This window comes from Choloepus didactylus, chromosome 5 (genome assembly GCF_015220235.1).
Source record: "Choloepus didactylus isolate mChoDid1 chromosome 5, mChoDid1.pri, whole genome shotgun sequence".
Taxonomy (NCBI): domain Eukaryota; kingdom Metazoa; phylum Chordata; class Mammalia; order Pilosa; family Megalonychidae; genus Choloepus; species Choloepus didactylus.
In genome coordinates, this window is record NC_051311.1 from 123,637,606 (window position 1) to 123,658,940 (window position 21,335).

Below are 21,335 nucleotides of genomic sequence, written 5' to 3' on the forward strand. Positions count from 1 at the left end.
CTGCATAAACAACTATATTCTTTATAGAGTTGTTTGTAGGAGAACAAGACTGGAAAAAGCCTAATTGTCCATCAGCAGGGAAATCGTTAAAAAAAAATGTACCTTTGAAAATACAAAATTTCCTCTTAGGAAACCATTATTTTTTGGTACTTCCCAACTAGAGTCATTTAACAAATATTTTTCAGAATAATGTATATTCTAAAAATTAAATGCTAACATTTTGTCAACGTTCTTTTTGCTTTCTTAGAACAGTTTAATTTACATACTTTTGTCAGGGACACATTAATTTAAAATGTTTATAATATAGATATATATAAGTTATTAGAAAAAGATACCAGGTTATGTGTAGTATAAGAACAGGTACTAGGAACCAGGAAATATTGTTTTGTTGATTTTCAAAATATGGATATATAACTTTATGAACAAGATCTATATTATCTTTTGTTTTTATAAATTATTCATTTAAGCATAATTTCCTATATATCAACTATCAGTATTTTTTATTTTCTTTCCTTTGATAATGTGAGAAATCCTATGAGCCTCATGGTAGGGGTAAGTTGAAACTGAATGTAAAAGAATTTGAAGATCTAGGGAAACAGGTGACATATGCCAAAGCCCATTTATACATTCCAAACCTAAATGTAAATATGTACACACATTTTTATATACATTCATATGTTTCACAGACACAGACTGTAAGACATCTTGAGAGCTGACTTCTGAAAATTTGGTATCTTGTATGAGTGTGGTATAGTCTTGTATCTGCAAAATTTCTATTGCTGTAACTAGAAGTTTGAAAAGTTTGGGGGCCAGCAGGAAAATGTTAATTTTGCATCTCAAACTTATGAATATTATATGTGTCTTGGTGAGCTCCTTCACTAGTGTTCCTTGAATCCAAGTATACCTTTTAATATACAGATTATAGTAATTTTTCTTCAGCTATTAATACTAAATATAAAAATCTAGCATCTGATTATTGATCTCATTGGATTTTTAAATTAACCATTACTAAAATTCACAGAAAAGCTGCATCAGCAAGATTTGGTTTCAAAATTACTATTTTATCACATTTTGTTCTCAGATTGATCTATTTTATTCCCCTCAAACCAGTATTTAATTGCTATTGGAGGCAATGATTCTAGAAAACTTTTGACAGACTTGGGATGAAAACCTGGTTGATTTGCTGATATACAAGAAAAACTTACATATATATGTATGTATAAATAAATATATATATACACACACACATATTTGTATGTGTATGCATATATATCATCTCAAGCATCTCAGATATATGATTGCCTCCCCCAAGTCAAGTTATTGGTTATCAATAAAATTGATCTTCTTCATGGGGATGAAGCATATGGAATAGGATGAAACACCCAGAACCACAGAATGCAGTAATATTGGAGAGGAAGGTTTACTGCATTAGATAATGTGAGAAGTTTTCTTTTCTTTCTTTTTTTTTTTTTTAGCAACTAGATTGTACTTTAAATAAAGAAAAATAAAAGATGGAAATTGCATATTAAATCCTAAGGTAATATCTAAAATGAGTCAATGTTTGTAGCAAGTATTACTATATAAATAGTTATGGTAAAATTGCACCATTGTATGTTTTTAAAAAGGTCCAGGTACTCACTACATGCTTACTGGTAGAAAACGGCCAGACAATTTATAATTAAAATGTGTAATAGAGAACCCTACTGATTTACCACCAGGCTGCCCTCCTCTCTGTTGATGCTTACATTTTCCAAGCCCAGGAGTACAAGAAGTGGAATTGTTGTCATCCCTCCTTGGATCCATTCCTCTAAAGATACAGTTCCATCATGATCATAGTCAATTTCTTCCATCATTTCATGAAGGATCTGGAGCAGGGGAGACAAGGGAAAACTTGCAATGAATAAAAAAATGACTTTTATAACAAAGCATTACTTTTAATTGCTTTTAACAGCTAAGTGGAGATTTGGGATAAATATATAGCTAACTCAGCTCAACATTAATCCTGTTACTGAGGATAGAGTGGCTTTGTTATGATTTCTAGAACCTGGCTACCTACAATGATCAACTTTCAGAAATAATTGCTTGACTTTTTAATATTTTGCCAATGAATCACACAGCCGAAGCAAGAAGGTATGTTTAATTTAAGGAAATAAGTGGTCTTTAATTACTTTCTCCAGATTTTTTTTATTCAAATATATGCTGGAAAATGTCTCAACAAATTAACTTCATGGCCAAGAGCTGAAATATTTCTTTTCTAAGTGGCCAGGGGGGCAGGAGTGAGGTTAAATTGCTTTTAATTGCCTATCAGAACTGAATCGAGCCAAGAAGTGAAATGATCAAATCATTTTTGCTCAAGTTTCTTTTCTAAACTTGACTTGTACGTAGTGTCCCAAAATGTTCTCCTCAGTTTTTGCTTGTAATCTGTTTTCCTCTCTGTGGTATAGTGCTAATACTGGTGTTTACGTCAAAGGATTATTGTGAGAGTTAAATGTGCTAATTTGTTATAAGTATCTTAGAAGATCCCCTGGAATGTATTTGAAGTGCCATATACAGTTGATAGTGTTTAATTTTTTTCTTAAGATAAATTATATATGAGTTACAATTATATTGCTCTTGGCTACAGGGAAGGCAAAGCCTTTCCAGTGTAACTTTGCCTTCCAAGATGGCAAACATAGGAAAAACTCCAATGAAGAAAGCAACTTTCTTCCTTTATGTGATATGGAAATTTTAACCAAGTAGGAAAAAGAAAGAAATGCAAATAGAAAACAAAACAAAACAAAACAAACAAACAAACAAAACCCAAAGATCTGAGAAGGTGAAAGAAATGAAATACTTAATTTTTTGGTAGAGATACTGTTTGCCTAAACACTCCTGGGCTTGGCTAACATGAGTCTTTCCTCAGGAAGTATTTGGAAACCAGAGTATTTTCCTTCATAACAAAAAACTTACCTACAGTTATTGGAAAGGAGGTTTTTTAATGGTGGTGAAATAATTATTCCATTACTCTCAAAACAAATCACAAGAAATTATTAGAATTTGGGTTTTCCAAATGACATAAGAGCAAATTAAAATATCCTGCACTTTGAAGGCACACACTGTTGAACTGGTAGAAATGAAAAAATGAGAAGAAAACTAAAACACAGACTATTTGTTTTAGATGGCTGGTGTTTTCATTTTGTATCTAATAAATCTAATGTTAGAGCCTGTGTTAGTGTGATAAAAACCCCATCCAAGGACATCTCAGTCTTTCCAACTAACTGCCATCAACCTCAAATGTTCATTTATCTTCATTTATAAATACAAACTTATCAGGAGTCTGGCAACCTGTGTATTTGTCAAAGTAGCAGGCAGGACAAGTTACTATGACAGCAACCACATTGCACAAGGTAAGGCTTTTATCCTGCCTTCCTACTTCTTTCAACTATCCACAGCAGTGGCAGACTTATCAGTGACACACATGACTAATAATATTATATAGTTTATTATTTGTATTCTGCAGTAGGCATTTGTCAAAATTAGACTGTCCAACTACCAATGCCTCTTTCCTGATGGCATCCAGATCTTTTTCTCAAATCTACCACCCTCCAAAACAAAACAAAACAAAACAAAAATGTTGTTGAGAAGTGGTTGTGTCCACTTCTCTGAAAGCCAACGGGGAAAAACACCCACCCTGTCCCCCAATCCCAGCGGAGCCAGGCAAGCTCGGACACTAGAGGCTCCCTCTCGGGTCCCTTCAGGCATCTGGAGAGACCCTTGAGAAGAGTTGACCTCCAGGAGAAGAGATGCACGGCAACTCCCTGCTCCCTTCTAGTGATTATCATTTTCAAAAAAGTGTAACTGAATATCACCTGAGAGATCTTTTCAGCCCAGATCCCATGCTACTCTACATAGAGACTTGAATCCCCTTCTAAATTTCTCACTATTTCTTTATTCTTTGAATGAATACTTAAGTAATAAAGAGATCTGCTACTGCCCAAGGTAGTCCATTTCATTTAGAACAGTTCTAATGCTCCGGAAAAGCTTTCTTAGAATGACACGAAGTGTTTGTTTTTACATTCCATCCATTTACTTGGACTGCACCCTACGATACAACATAGAAAAGCCTAAACACGTTTTCATGGCACACTTGCTGATATAATTAAATAAGGCTGTCATGTTTTCTTACGCATTCTTCTTTTCTCAGTCAATATCTCTATCTGCTTCAAATAAATACTATGGAACAAGATGCTGATATCCCTTGTCACTTTAATATCGCTTTATCAAAACTTTAAAGCTAAATAGCACATACTATTGTTAATGTGTGGTACACAAAATTTAACGTACTTTTCCTGACATGACACTCATCATATATTTCTATTATCACAATGTAAACAGTATCTATATGAATATAGCCCAAGTTAGTAGGAGTTTTTTGTAACTATATAACATTCTTAACTTCTGCCAATTTATTGCCAACAAAAAACATTTAAATTGTGTTTAAATGTAAAGCAGTCAAGTCACAGTACCCAGGTTGATAAATAATTTATTAAAGACTTTACATTTATGCTCTTGAATCTCATCTTATTTGACAGAAACATAACAGCAAAACTATCCATGGAATTTATAAGGTGAAGAGGTGAAATATGTACAACATGATTTTCTTGTTAAAGACTTTTGGAAAAAATTAAAAAGATCTCTGTGTTCCACTTCAGTTTTATAATACTACCAATCCATGATTGATAGATTGATAATTTTCACATGTAGAAAGATGACTAGGATGGGAGAAAGAAGTTTTAGAGAAAAATAAACAGAAAAGGCAACAAAACCCATGGGAAGTCCTTGATTTCATTAAAATATTAGTAAGGTGAATCAAGCAATATTCTTAGAATTAAATGAATGTTACCATTTAATTAATTATCCCATAAATAAACTGCAGGCTGTGAATGATATCTGCCATATACCATGAGCACAGCATGTGTATTTCCACATCCAAAAGACCCAAAAAGACAACAGATAGGTTAAAACCACTAAGAAAGGGGCCCACTTTTGTATTACATGTATAGGATTTTGTACACAATAGTTTGCAAAGAAAGGGAATTTCTATCAGCTCTCATATCACATAATCATGCCATAATCATACTTTTAACTGCATAGATATGAGCAGGGGTTAAAGAATAGTCTTCTTGATATTCATATAAAATGAAGATTATTTAAATAAAATTTATTTCTATTTGCTTTACTTATGTACAGTTTGCTAAACTTAAATGTTTTCAAAAATAAAATAAAGTCAACAGCACTTAGTACTTCCCCCAAAATGCAATTTGTGGTCCAAGTTAAACTTTCTAACCAAGTATGTTTTAATATGAATTTTTAAATTACGTAACTTTGATATAATTCTATTCAAAATAAGAAGTCTTTCTGTTCTTATATGAACTTAGATATTGTTTCTTCAAACAATTTGACTTAAAGTTCCTAGCCCCATTATTAAGCAGCTGAAGAGCTTTGGGTAAGTGACTTTAACATCTTTGGGTCTCAATTTCCTCCTCTGTAAAATGAAGAAAAGAGGAGTATCTAGCTCAAAGACATGCAAACATTAATATCACATATATGCATGGTAACAGTGCACTGTGCATAGTAAACTATCATCATCTTTGTCTTCATTGCCTTCATTCTCTTGAAGGATTAATATATTAGCTATTTCTATTGAAGATAATCAGAGACATCACACAGGTCCTGTATCAATTCTAGCTTCTTTATGGCATGGCTGCACTTGGCAGCATCCCTCAGCAGCTTCCACTTATCCACACATACAGAAGAGCACCATTAAAATTTATTTCCATGAAGTAAAAGAGCTAAAGTTACTGCTAAGATCTTAAGAACACCCTACATAGCTTATTATCTTGTTCAGGAACCACTTTGGCTAGTGATTTGAAATAATTACTTAGAGTTATCAAAAGAAAATCAAATCACAGTCATGTGTTAGGGTCCCAGAAAATACAAAAGAGAAAGGGGACTTCTGGAATTTAGCCAACAGTGAAGCATTTATATACCTACTGGATTAAGTTCAGTGACATCCCATTCAAGGTATTCTGCAACATGCATCATCTGACTGATGATATTTTCTAGCTCCTGGAGAGGAGAGAAAGAGAGAGGGAGGGAGGGAGAGAGAACACTAGTTCTTAGTAAGTTCTCAAACTTTGACTTGTAGTAATTATCTTGTTAAATATGTAGCTCAAAAAATAGTCATGTGATCAATTTTGTATCATTTTATATTTTGTATTTTTGTATAATTTTATAATTTTTGTATTTTTTTTTCAGTCATAGACTTAAAAAAAAAAAAATCTGACACAGAAAACAGGAGCCTGACTATAGATTCATCTTGCCCTCTGTTTAGAAATGTTCACCAGTAGAGGGTGCAACTATACAAAAAAAGATTTTCTTCTACAGGAAGGAATGCCTTCTGACAGTAGGAGTCTACATATTTCCACGAGACAGGATTTTAAGTCACTGAATACCCTGACCCTTTGGCTTAAAAACAGGGGTGTGGGGGAAGGATGTATTTGAGGGCAACTGAGAAGTTTATTTTCATTTTGATTCACTGAGAACATATATTGACTGTTCCAGCCATTTATTGGCATAACTTGCACTGCTAGAGGAGTGCTCAGGGTCAAAGTCTGGAGGTTAAGTGTATGTAGAGTTTATTTTGTTAGAGTATAGAATTTTTATTTGAATTTTCTTATTATTCTACCCAAATGTCAACTCTTAGAAGAACTGCTAGTTAATACATATGACTTGATAAATATAGTAAAATATTTTTATGTATTTACGTAATGTTTTAATTTTTCACTTATCTCCAGAAAAGATTGAATATGACTTTTTTGCAAAATGCTTGTAATTTTAAATTAAGTCAATGATATAATTAAAAGTGGACTTTACCTGAAACTACCAAACTCCAACCCAGTAGCCTTGACTCTTGAAGACGATTGTGTAACAATATAGATTACAAGGGGTGACAGTGTGATTGTGAAAACCCTGTGGATCACACTCCCTTTATCCAGTGTATGGATGGAAGAGTAGAAAAATGGGGACAAAAACTAAATGAAAAATAGGGTGGGATGGGGGGGATGATTGGGGTGTTCTTTTTTATTTTTATTTTTTATTCTTATTCTGATTCTTTTTGGTATAAGGAAAATGTTCAAAAATAGATTGTGGTGATGAATGCGTAACTATATGATAGTACTGTGAACAAGTGATTGCACACCATGGATGACTGTATGGTATGTGAATATATGTCAATAAAACTGAATTTTAAAAATAAGTGGTCTTTAACAGTATGATGATTTATAATGTGAGAAATAATGAGGAACAAGATTTGAAAGTATATTCTACTCAAATCTCTGATCTAATATATGTAGTTGATACTTATGGAATGAGAAGGAGATATGATTTTTAAAAAGGTTTGCATTTGGGAGACCTGGATCCTTAGAAAAAATTGATGAAAGCTACATTCCCTCTCTCCTGAAGTAAATGTGAATATGTTATATATGTAAGGCAGGTTGATCCAGAAACTTTATAAATATATATTTATTTACTAATTATAGATACACAGATTTGAAACCACAGATCTCTGCAAATTATAGGCTAAACTTGTGTGTGCTTGGTATTTGTTATGAATCCCTCACCTACTTCATCTTTGCTTACATACTCCTTAGTGGATTGGAAGGTTTAAAGTCCTGAGATAAGGTTTTTAGAACAGAAACTATTTTTGGCAGACCCTTGTGTAAGCATATGTTATTGGATAAGTCATTTAAACTCCCTAAGACTCAGTTTTCACATCAGTAAAATGGATATTCTAACCGTATAAAATTCGTAGAACTGCTGAGACGACTTGGTATGTAATTACATGAAATACATTTATCTTAGTATCTGGCACATTATAAGTTAGCAATAAATATTAACTATTTATTACCGGCCATTATTCAAATCATCAGTATTCTCTCTGTTTTGGCTCCATTAGATGGACTGCTACACCTTTAAAATTCCGGGACAAATGACTTGGTTCAAATGACAATTGGAACCTGATATTGAAGGAAATGTACTGGAGAAGGAGGTTGTGTAGAGAAAATCCTAGAAGTTAAATCCAGATCTTTAATCATAAAAAAGACTAGTTTAACCATATATGAATTTATCTCCAACTCATTGTTGAATATTTGGAATATGGTTATGAATATTGCTAGCAATCTACTATACGTCAAAAAAAATGGCCAGAGTGAAAAAACTCTTTGACTGAATTTTCAAATCAGCTGCTAACACATGGCTAAAAGCCAAGTAAAGAAACATCCTTTTAATTTAATTAAATAATCTACATTAAAATATAATTTGCATTAGTATAGTCAAAAGTGCAATAATAAACATACTGAAATGTCTAAAAGAAATCTAAATTCCTAGCTGTGAAATGCCACCAGAAAGTGAGAAAATTTACCATGCAGTTTAATATTATTAAATAGAAAACTGAAGACTACCAGACATACACAAAAAAGGCATTTCAAAAATTACAGAATTAATCATAAATCCCACAATCACAGCCTCAATTCAGAGTGTTGGTCATTTCCCAGAGTCAGAATTATATATTTTTATCTCTCTCTGGAGAAGTTAATGTACCATTATCCTATTCAGCATTACATAAAAATATCTCCAACTTCATAGCTTTGCTTGTAAAAGTCTGTTCGAGTCTGCTATAGAGAGGTCCATCAAATACCAAGGGAAACTCACCCATTATTAGAGATCATATTCATTTTAATCAATAATTAATGCATCATATCATTCTTTTTTTAATGTATTTGTTCACTGAAATATTTCCATAATCATGTATTTGTTCTTCTATCATTTCTATAACTCCATGCTTGTTCATCTTTCCTGAGATAGATATACAATATGATATATAAAATATGTCATTAGTAAATCTAAAATTAATTATAGGATGGAACCCGAGATGAACTTACTTATGAGGTACTGAAATGAGCATTGAATTTCTACTCCTTTGGAAAACATCAATGATTTGTGTATGTTACAACTAAATATTTATTATTCCTTTTAGTTTAAGTATATGAGGATGCTATATTGAAAATTTATTCCTTTCTATTATTTCATACAGAGATGCTATTTTTACTTCCACTATTATTTTTTATCACTATAACTATAGCTAGAGTGCAGATTGCATAAAAAATTGGATGAGACATTTTAAAGCAGTAATTTTATCAAAGCAATCTATAAACCTGTATATGAATTTCAATATCATAAATGACTAAGGATACTTTTAAAAAGAGGAAAGATCATAAAATAATTAAATTGACTTCATAATTTCCTTAAACGCCACTTGTATTTTCAATATTTTCCTTAGTGTTGAATCTCACAGAAAGTTTTTCCTTCTTTCTAGATCAATGGTCTCAACTTGATCTCATGTTTTATTCAGATGAGGTTGGAGTCTTTCCTTTTTATCTAAGTTCAGCGCAGAAGAAAAGTCATGTTTTTGTAGCACAGCTATCCTCCAGAACAACAGTAATCCTAACAGTTTCTCACATCACTCTTTTTCAAAAGCCAGAAGATAAAAATGCTCGATGAGTGCATGGAAATTATATTAAGTGTGCCTTCTGTGGTAACAGCTATAAATTTATTCATTGCATTTTTCAGAAGAAATGACATTGAAATTTTCACAGAAAATTTGAAGAAAAATTACCGAGCTGTCCAGGAAGCCATTCCCATCCGTGTCATAAAGGCGAAACATAACTAGAAATAAAAGAGGTGTTGAAAAAAAAGATTATAGACGAATAAGAGCAATGCTAGTTTGAAGCACATTCTTCAAAATTCATTTTATGTTGGAAAACAGCTACTTAATCTCACTCTCACCCCTGCACAAAGCAATTAATTTGCAGGTTCATTTGCCAAGGTTGATTGAGAATGAATAAATTAGTAAGTAAAACTATAGGCTTTCAGATATAATTAAAGTTTATCAAATTTTGTGTTATATTTAGAAAACACTGAAAAGTATTATTGTTTGTTCAAACTCTTTATTACAAGATCATTAAGTGGAAACTCAAATATAACAGAAGAGGGGAAGTTCAGACAATCCAAGTCTGACTATTAAAGAGAACACACAACCAATTAGGAGTTATAGAAATAAATTATAATTTGGAACCTTTCACACATTATTATGTGCTTAGTCAGAAACTGTTTCTTTATTTGTCAAATGAAAATAATCACCTCTGCCATAAGACACACATTTGTTGTAAAAGTTAAGTCAGTTGGTACATACAAATGTGTATCCGAAGCCTTAAATCATTATAAAAATATAAGCCATCGATGTCATAACTATCAAAATTTTTTTTGCGTGATGCCTCAGCATCCATCTTACTTTGGCTAAGCCACTTCCCTCAACTCTGACCTTTGGCCTGATTAATAAGCACCTCTCCAGCTCTGAGGCATTAATTCCTTCAGAGCCCAGACTTCAACTGCAGCCACCCAAAAGCCTCACTCAAAACCCAGCTGGTCCCAAATGATAAGCTCACCATCCCCACCACCCTGGAAACCCCAGTCCCTTTCCCGTCTTTGAGCTTTTGCTTTAAACTAACAAACCCTTGATCCCCGTAGAAAATCTCCCTGGACCACAGTAAAAGCACAACTCCTATTTTATTTCTCCTGTGGGTCCTTCTTGCTGGGCCTGTGTTCTCCCCAACTGCTTGTTGAAGCACCTTAGCTGACAGCGCTTCCCATTAGCCATTCTTGGTCCCCTTTCTCTTTCTGGGACGTGCTGAGCAACAAGCTATCTTTTCTCCTGTGTTATGGGCCTCGGCTTCCCACCGTGTTGTTCCTGATCTCCAACAGAACCCAAATTTAAAATCCAACTTAACTAATTTGAAACAACTGTTATGATTGATCCTCAAGCAGCATGGGAGAAAAGGGAAGTGCAAGCTAAGGGATTCTTTCTGATGGAAGGTGCCAAGGCATAAAATGCAGTTTCATTGTGGCTATGATGGTTTATTTGTTTGAATCTGAGATGGAGCTTCATAGGGTAACAGTATTTGAACTCCTGAAGTAAGGAAAAGGAAAGCGTTGGCTCTGTTGGTAGTGAGTTCAGAATAGCAGGATGACAGAGGCCGACGATGGGCCTGAGGATTCCCTGTATAATTCACACATCACCAGGAGACTGTGGAAGAGGCTGCAGGTGCCATTTTGAGATAAACAAAGGAGAATGACACAGCTGTAAAAATAGAAAAGTCAGGGTTTGTGTTGGGTTTGTATAATTTCCTGAAGAACCTTGGTGTCGTGTTTAATACTAATAAAGGCATTGATTACTAGGAGACATAATTGTACAACTACCATGAATGGTTATCTGTAACTAATTATTATTTTGTCTATATATAATAAAAATCATTGTATTTCACCAATTGTAAGATACGATTATTTATAAGATGCAAAATTAGTCTGTATATCATTAAAAGGAAATATGTTGCCAACTTAACTATATTCTATTCCTTGTAAGATGCAAACAGACTTCAAAGATGTGAGGGGGGAAAAAAGTTTACCTAGGAATTGAATTAAGGTAAACAATGTTAGGCCAACTAAAAGTCTTAAATATTTTTATTTGCAAACATTGATGATTGTTCTCTCTTATCTACAATGAATAATAATAAAATGCATCAGGGAAAACTACCACAGGGTGGATATTAAGCATTCAAGATTTTCCAATTCATCAGCAAATGGTAAAAATATCTTTTTAAGGGCAAGAATTCATAGGCCACCCAGAGAAGGTATTAACTACAGGAACTACACAGCACTTAAGAGAAATCTAACTGTATTTTAAAATGCTGAATATTTGTGATTATGCTAATCCTTATTGAAGTGAGTGACTGCTAAATCATGTAACTCATATCTGTGAATATTCTGTGCCTATTGGTAGAAGTTTTAGGCAGCATGAGCTCAAAGATATACACATAAGTGGAGTTGTGAATATCTGTCATTTATTAGCTGCATCTGAAATGTCTTCCTATGTTCTGAAAACCACCATTTTATGAAGCACAACAGAAGGTGAAAATGCAAGATACCTTTTCTTTACTAGCTCACTTAAAACTGGACTTTGCACATGACCTGGCTCCACCAGTCAGAAACACAGCCCCCAAATTATCATTGATGTCAGTGAGCCAAGAAAAAAAGGGATGCAAGGAAGTTTTCAAAAGTGATTCGACCCATGCTACAACATGGATGAACTTGAAAACTTTATGTTGAATAAAATAAACCAGGCATAAAGAGCAAATATTCTATGATTCCACTCATGTGAAATATCTAGAATAAGCAAATTCATAGGGACAAAGTAGATTAGAGGTTACCAGGGGCTCCAAAATACGGAATGGGGAGTTATTGCTTAATGGCTACAGAGATTTTGTTTGGGATGATGAAAAAGTTTTGGTAATGGATGGTGGTGATGGTAGCACAACATTGGGAATATAATTAATGCCACTGAATTGTACACTTAAAATGGTTAAAATGGGAAATATTACATATATATATATATATACATATATACATATATATATACACATACATATATATATATATATATATATATATATATATATATAACCATAACATTTTTTAAAGTGATTGTACCAATCTAGACCCTCAAGAGCAATTTGAGTTGCTTCAAATGCTCACCAACATTGGATATTGCCAGTCTTCTAACCTAAACCATTCTGGAAGGTGTACAGTAGTATCTCACTGTGATTTTAATCTGCATTCCCTTGATTATTAGTGATATTGAGCTAGTATTCATATTTTTATTGGCTAAATATCCTCCTCTGTGAACTGTTCCAGACTCTTGCCCAATTTTCCATAGGGTTGTTTGTTCATTTTTTATTGACTGAAAAAAGTTCTTCATATATTTTGGATTGAAGCCCTTTTTCATTTATTTACAGATATAACATCCTATTCTATTTTTTTCTTTTTACTTTCTCTCTGTTACTATCTTTTTTTGATCAACAGAGATCTTCATTTTAACAGAAGTCTAATTTATCAAATTTTCTTTTGTGTTGTGCTTCTTAAACTTTGATCATGAAGACACTCTCCTCTTGTATCTCTCAGAAACTTGAATACTGGAATTGAATTTTGGGTATGGTTGGAGGTGGGGGTCATTTTAAATTTTTAGTTATATGTGACAGGTTGTATTTTCCAGAGATGGATGCAAAAATAACTACCTCCCACATGCTTTCCTGCAAGGTGACCTAAACACTTCTCCAATGAAGTGGCGAGGGTCTATAGACATTCCCCTTGAATCTGAACAGACTTAGGTTTTGTTTGTATTTAATAAAATGCAGCAAGTTATGCTGCTGAATAAGCCACTGGCTTCTGAGGCTACATCATAAAAGGTGAGGCAGCTTCCACCTTGTTTGGTGGAGAGCTTGCATTGGAGATGACCATCCTGATGCTGCCATGCTGAACGAAATCCCAAACTATCCAACATGGAAAGACAAGATGGAAAATCTCTTCACAAGGAGGGGAGGAGGGGGTGACAGAAGGGGGAAGAGTGGCAGGACAGGTGACAGATCTTCCAGGAACCCATGTTCCAGTTCTAGCCCCTGTGACTGCAATGACACAAGACCCTGAGCCAGAACTGCCCAGATAAGCCTTTCCCAAAATTTTGATCCACAAGAACAGTGAGAGAAAATAAAATGATTGTTGTTTTAAGCCACTAAGTTTGAGTGTGAATTGATGAAAAAGACAGAATGGAATAATATGGATATCCATTTCAGTACCATTATTGACAAGACGGTATTTACTTGCCTTGCAGTGCTAACTTTGTTATAATAAAGTATCCGTCTATGTATGGGGGAGTTTCTGGATACCCTATTCAGTTCCACTGGCTTATTTCTCTAATACTGCAACAATACCACACTGGCTTAATTACTGTAGCTTTGTAATATGTCTTGAAAAGCAATCAAATATATCCTCTTTGTTCTTCAAAATTCTTTTGGCTATTAAGGTTCTGCAACCTCATTAGGGGACATTTACTTGGAGGTTCTGAGAGCGGGGACATGAATGGACATTTGCACACTGGTGTTTATGGAGAGAGTATGCATGGTTTGCAATGGGTGGAGTGGCCTAAGAGTACATCGACTGAGGAACAGAATGGTGGGCTGTTGTGTGTGCAGACAATGGAATATTGAGCAACTGAGAAAAGGAGTGAAGCTTTGAGACACACAACGAGGTGAATAGAACCTATAGACAGCATTTTGAGTGAACTACACCAGAACCAAAGGCAAAAACTATAATGCCTCACCGATATGGACTAACTACAATGTATAAACAAAGTATTGAACCTTAGAGCACAGCTTATCAGGGGAATGCTTATTGTAACAGTCCCTAGACTGTAAGCTCTTACAGCAGCCACATCTATTCCTGAATTTAATGGCTATCTCCAGATTCTAAGACGCTGATCCCTTTGTGTATAACCTGATCAATCCCTGGAACTTTGGCTATCTGTGTGACACCTGAAACTCAGAGCTAGAACTTGGCAGATATGTCAGTATTAGCACATATAGCAACAGTTAAAAAAGTTGAAAAAGAGTCTAGACTTCAGCTAGAGATATGAATGAAGCAGATGTAGTTTAGGACTAGGCAATTTGGGCCAAAGGATAAAGGACAATACTGACTGCATTTTAAAACTTCAGATTTCATGTGAGACCAAGGGAAGAGATGTTTAGTTGGTACAAGGTCTATATTTCCTAAACAATTTAACTCATACAGTTTGTTCAAATACCATAATTACATGGAACTTTTAATAAGAAGTGAAACCTGGTAGGTTTGCATAGGTTAGTGTGAAATAGAGACACATCCCAAAGTAATTTGGACAGAAAATAAAAATATATATGCAGGGCCCCCTGAGTAGCTGGGGGAAAATGCAGAGATGTTGGGCTTCCTCATCTGGATTGTTGCTGATGTTCTCACAAACATTGAGAAATGATGGCATGGTATGCTGAGCCCTCTATCATGGGACTTGCCCTTATGAAGCTCATTACTGCAAAGGAGAGGCTAAACGTGCTTATAATTGTGCCTAAGACTCTTCCCCTGAGTACCTCTTTGTTGCTCAGATGTGGCCCTCGCTCTTCTAGCTAAGCCAACTTGGCAGGTGAACTCACTGCCCTCCCCACTACATGGGATCTGACTCCCAGGGGTGTAAATCTCACTGGCAGCACAGGATATGACTCCTGGGGAGGAATCTGGACCCAACATCATGATTGAGAACATCTTCTTGACCAAAAGGGGGATGCAAAATGAAATGAAATGAAGTTGCAGTGGCTGAGAGATTCCAAATGGAGCCAAGAGGTCACTCTGGTGGACATTCTTACACACTATATAGATAACCCTTTTTAGGTTTTAATGCATTGGAATAGCTAGAAATAAATACCTGAAACTATCAAACTGAAACCCAGTAGCCTTGACTCTTGAAGACAACTGTATAGCAATGTAGGTTACAAGGGGTAACAGTGTGATTGTGAAAGCCTTGTGTATCATACTCCCTTTATCCAGTGTATGGATAGATGAGTAGAAAAATGGGAACAAAAATCTAAATGAAAAATACGATGGGCAGGGGATGATTTGGGTGTTCTTTTTTACTTTATTTTTTTATTCTTATTTTCACTTTTTCTGGTAAAAGGAAAATGTTCAAAAAAATAGATTGGGGTGATGAATGCACAACTATATGGTGGTACTGTGAACCACTGATTGTACATTTTGGATGACTGTATGGTATGTGAACATATTTCAATAAAATTGAATTAAAAAACTCCTTTGGCTAAACTTGCCCTTTGCATTGACATCTCACATTTAGATAAAATTTGCCAACTCCTTCTTTCCTAAAATGCTGAATTTCTAATGAGATTGAACTGATCTATAGATTCATTTGTAGAGAATCTCTAAAATGTTGAGTCTTCAAATCTACAACTATGTTATATCCACTTCATTATTTAGATCCCTAATTTCTCTCAATAATGTTTTGAAATTTTCTGGGTAGATTTACTCCTAGTTATTTAATAATCTTGTTGTCATAAATGGCAAAAATTTTTAACTTTACTTTCTTATTATCTGTTGGTATTGAATAGAAACACCAGTGATTTTTAGATTTAATATTGAACTTGTTTCCATAGACCTTCCTTCATGTATTTTTCATGGCTTATTGTACAATCTAGACATTGTATTTTAGCCATTTTATATATTACTGCACTTGACCTGATAATGTCTTGCTCCCAATATCCTTGTTCTTGGGGAGAATTTCTTTGAGTTACAAACTTTCTGTTGTTTAAGAATTTATATTTTAAAAACAGTGGCAAAAGTCAGGTTCACTTTTGTGAGTTCCCTTTTCCTTCCAGAATTGCTTTCATAATTCCCTGAAACCTTTAATAGGTTTTAAAATAATTTTGTGTCCAAATTTTCTCATTGTTGACAGTAGCAGGAGTCTTCTCAAACACCTAGTCTACTGTTGTATGAAGTGGAAACACACAATATGTTTTAAATAATTTATTTTCTAAATATTTTAACAGGAATTAATGCCTATCTGACAAAAGAAGAAAGCCAGAGAACTTTAAACTCTATTTAATAATAAAAGGTACAATAATAATATCTTGCATATATTTTGCACTAAGTGTCACATAGCCTAAATCTCATCAAGTAAAATCAAGGAGAAAAACTTTCCTATATCTGGGTCACGGAGGAAAGAGAAAAAGTCTAAGATTTTAATATTCAGAGGCAAGCCTACTTTCCTAAATTGAAATTTCCATGGGGACCATGCAAAGCATGATGGATTAAGCACATATATTTACTCTGACTTTCTACTGAAGTGCAAATAATAAGAATAGGGGATGAATGGGTATAAGCTATAGCGTAACTATAGTATCAGAGGAGAATACAATAACCAATTTTAGAAGCTGGAAGGCAAATGTACGAATGTGGCTGGCTCGGAAACCTAAGAAATTGAAATTTAAACTGGTGTGTAGAAGAGATAGAAATTTGCACAAAAAGGGTGGTGATTTTGAAAATTAATTGATAGTTTTCATAGGAAGAAGTTAGATCTTCAAATAGTACCTTTTACAGCATACAACAGGGGTATGTAGACTCTATTCCAGCAGAAGACTGGAGTTTCGAGCTCTGCAGCAGCCAAGCCTCAGGGAATAAAGGTGCAGAGTACTCAGGAATTCTGAAGGTAGGGGTACAGTATCGAAGACAGGGCAATTATGTCAAAGTCCATGTAATGAATATTGAGAGAATGAGATCCCTTCTTCATCTTCAGTGAGACAGACTTAAACTTCACCCACCCAACCACCCACACCACCACAATCATCCTATTCAAAACACTGAGTAGTCCCCTGAAAAATAAACTAATTTTGGAAGAGACGAATAAAACAAGGGGGAGGGAAAATACCTAAAACAAGAGGAAATTTCAATCCATGAAATAAAAAAAGGAGCATACAAGGATCATGCAGAGAACAAGATGAATTAACCCTTAAAAGTATTTAGGAAAAGTAATAACAATATCAACAAAAAATTTGAAAGACTTTCCAGATGTGAAATGAAAGACATAAAAAAAGAAAAGAAGAAGGAAAATAAGAAAAGAGAGAAAGGTTAAAAACAGAAAAAAAACTATTAGAAATTTTGTCCAGGAGGTTCAACATCCAAATAATAAGTGGTTCCAGAAAGAAAGTTAAGAGAAAGGATAGTTAACAGAGAAAAGATTAAAGAACAAATGAAGAACCACAGTTTCCAAAATAGAACTGTAGATGGTAAAAAGTTCCACACTGAAGGACATTACTGTAAAATTTCAAAACATGGAGGAACAAAGATGCAAAGAGCTTGCCAAGGAGAAAGAAGCAAAAAATGTTAAGTCCAATACAAAGAATAAGAAATTAGAATGCCACCAAGTACCTCACCATGATGGGGCTAGAAGATGTTGGAATATGCCTTCAAAATTCTCAGAGCATATGATTTCCAAATAGAATTTTACAGCAAGTCAAACTACTGAACAAGTCACTTTCAGGTCTACATGGCCTCCAAATTTATCCCTGATCTCTGTCCCTTCTCATCAAGCTACACAAGAGTATAATCCACCTAAACAAGATTGAGCCAAGAAGGAGGAAGGTAGCATACACAAGAAACAGATGACACTGGAGAAGATGACGAGAACGCTGGGGATGGAGACCAGGAGGGCTTCCAGGACAGCCACACTTGGGCAGTCCAGATGGGTCCAAATGGTCAGGAGTCCTGGAGCGACACCAGAAAGAAGAACAAAAGGAAGAGGAGGAGGAGACAATGAACACTACAGAGAAGGCTAAGGAGGAGATGAAGACAAAGACAGAGGAAAGATAGGGGCAAAGAGACAAGGCAGAAGGAAGGAGAGAAGTAGGAGTAAACAATTTCTAGTTTGCCTAATGGTTTGGTGAGTGTGAGATTTACATTACTGGTGGAGAATCGGCAGATAGATTAATAAGAATGGAAAAAACTAAACAAACAATGGGGAAAAGGCAATTATTAACCCCATGGAAAATGAAACTTGTTTGACTCTGTAAGCCCATAAAACCTTTCACTTTTTAAATTAATATTTAATTTTATCAATAATATTAATATTTATCAAAAAAATTCACATTTAATTTTAAAAGAATGTAATGAGAATATTTCTTCTTAGAATTCTGTTGAGTAAATTTAAAAGTAAAATCAGGTCCCAAGGTCTAATGAATCACTGAATGAATCAATCTTATTTTTAAATCTAACATAAACATATAGAATTTTAGGTACAAAAATGAAACCCCAATATTAAAATCATGCTGTCAACATGATAGCTTCCAAGATGGGTACTAGTTATAAAGTTTCAAGCTAGTTTAACCCAGTTTTTTTCTATTTTTATGATCAGGTAATTTCATTTTATATAGAAATCATTATGTGCCCACACATGCATTTAGCTAAAAGATCAGAGCAGACATTTATGCAATATGGGAGTAATTCTTATGTCACTAATATTTTTTACTTCCAAAAGATTTTCAAGTTTCTACTTACATATTTTATTATTTAATATCCTCCTGTACCCTTTAAGAACACAAAGATACTCTGGTATTTTGCACTTTCCCTAATATATCAATAGATTTTTATTAAACTTTAAAAAGTACAAATTTTAATAGGTGTTTAAGCTAAAATGTCTTCAATTCACAATATTTTACTATTTTATGTATTTTAAAATCTACTTAATAAACTCAAAGGCAGAAATGAAAAAAAATAAGCTACTCAAAATTTTTTGACATCCAAAATAATGGCGTGAAACTTTTTCCTTTTTACTACAAGACAAATAATAATAAACACAAGAACAGGCAGCTTTCTAAAATTAAAAAGAGCATTATCTGGTGCATCAGAAATCCTGGATTTTAGGTTCAGCTGAATAAATTAGTGGTATATTCCTTAACCAGTTTCTCTAAGCTTTAGTTTTATCATTATTAAAATAAAGGAAAATTGAAAGATGATCTTTAGGGCCTATCTAAATGTTAAATTTCAGTGGTTCTACGATTAATGCTATGAAATATAGTACTTTAACATACAGATAAGTTTACATTAATTGCATGTCAATTGTTCACTTTCTGGATATTTTCCTATTGGTTTCTAGTCAGAAGTACATTTTATGATTTATTCTACTTAAATCATAAATAAGTTGATAAACATGAATCCAACTGTGACTACCATGCATCTGGAAGTCAAAGTATTAATGAATGTGATCTTATTTGGTTTCTTAAATGATTCACATTATTTTTCTCAAGCAGCCATTGACTTCAATAAATTCAAGTCAACTTTTAATCATTGAGCATCTACTTACTGAAATACACAAACACCACACAGAACACAAAAAACACACACACATGGTAGGTGCTGGGATGAGCAGTTACACAGAGTGCTAGCATAGGAGAATGGCAAGCAAAATAAATCTTATTAGGAGAGAACTCATCACATGAGCTCAGCCTCAGATGTAGACTGGACTGGACCAGAAATATAGATAAATACCAGGGAAAAATACTCCCAGCAAATGCACATCATAGGCAAAGGCAAGAAGTTGGAAAATTTCACAGTTTGTCTAGGGGTTGAAAGTTAGGCCCATGTGACAGGGACATTGTGCATGTGCATGGAAGTCAAAGCCAAATGCAAGACTGGCAAGGTAGATTAGGTTAAATTGTGGAGCCAGGTCAGTTTATGGATGCTAAGATAAGAGGTTTAAATTCTATGTATTATTCAACAGGAAGCTTTCAAAGGGACATTTTCCCTTTGAGTCAAGACGAAGAAAGAATCGGTGCAGAAGTTGACAAGGTTTTAGGTAACACGAGGGGAATTTATAAGAATTCTCACCTAGTGAGTGAGATGATTAAATAGGTATATATTTGGAGAAGCAAATCATCTGGTTTAACTTCTGATCATGACAGAGAAGGATTATAGACACTGAAAGCTAGATGAAGTCTTGCTTAGAGCTATAATCCACAGAATTATATTTTTGTTCACTAAATCTCTGACACCTTATTATAAAAGCAAATGAATTGGAGGCCTCAAATTGTCCAGATTAAGATTTATTTTTAGGTTGGGTGCAAGAGAATTATCTTGAAACAAAAGATGTGAAACTAAGTATAAAAGAATGATTGACATCGTGGATTATGGGTTTAGACTAGATTTGAAAAGTAAGAGGCTAAAAGACTGGGCAAATTCAAAGAGGGAGTAAAATGGTGAAGGAAAAATAATTCTTAACCTAATTTTATTTATTTCATTTAATAATTATGTGAACTAATAAATGTGAACAAATTTATGAGTAAATATTAGTTAATTCATATTAGTTAACTCATATTAGCCCTTGATATAGTCACTAGCATTACCCAATTTAAAGTTGAGGGAAGTCAGGCCTGCAGAGGTTTTTAAAATATACTCCAAATCACTCAGATAGGATTGTCAAAGCTAGAGTTTGCCTTCAGTCAGTGCTTATCAAGAGTCCAGGACCTTAAGTACTGTGCTATGCTATATTTAAATTAAAAGTAGGAGGGAATGAAGTGAAATAAGCATAGGCAGTGGTTAAAGTAAAATATTAGAGTTTAAAATTTTAGAATAAGAGCAGTTTCAGGAAATTATTAGAGTACTGCAACATAGTGGGTGGCTGAAATGAAATGAAGGTGAGGCCAAAGAATATAAAGAATGCAAGGAGACCAAAAGAGGAGTGTACTGAATGGCTCTCCTTCAAGTAATATGGTTGCTCAAAAGGAATGGTAGACTTAAGATGGGGAGGACAAATCAGTCCTCAT

The 21,335-nt window shown here is 34.1% G+C and overlaps 1 protein-coding gene across 8 annotated transcripts in view; it reads right to left on the reverse strand.

Moving 5' to 3' along the window:
- DGKB (diacylglycerol kinase beta) overlaps positions 1-21,335 on the reverse strand; it is a 748,227-nt gene that overhangs the window by 517,766 nt on the left and 209,126 nt on the right. For all 8 annotated transcript variants that reach the window (XM_037836813.1, XM_037836819.1, XM_037836816.1 and 5 more), the window contains 3 exons: positions 9,716-9,765; positions 6,034-6,108; positions 1,746-1,865 (listed from right to left, as the gene is read on the reverse strand). In XM_037836813.1, coding sequence (XP_037692741.1) covers positions 1,746-1,865; positions 6,034-6,108; positions 9,716-9,765 — 245 coding nt within the window. The remainder of the gene's footprint in view (positions 1-1,745; positions 1,866-6,033; positions 6,109-9,715; positions 9,766-21,335) is intronic.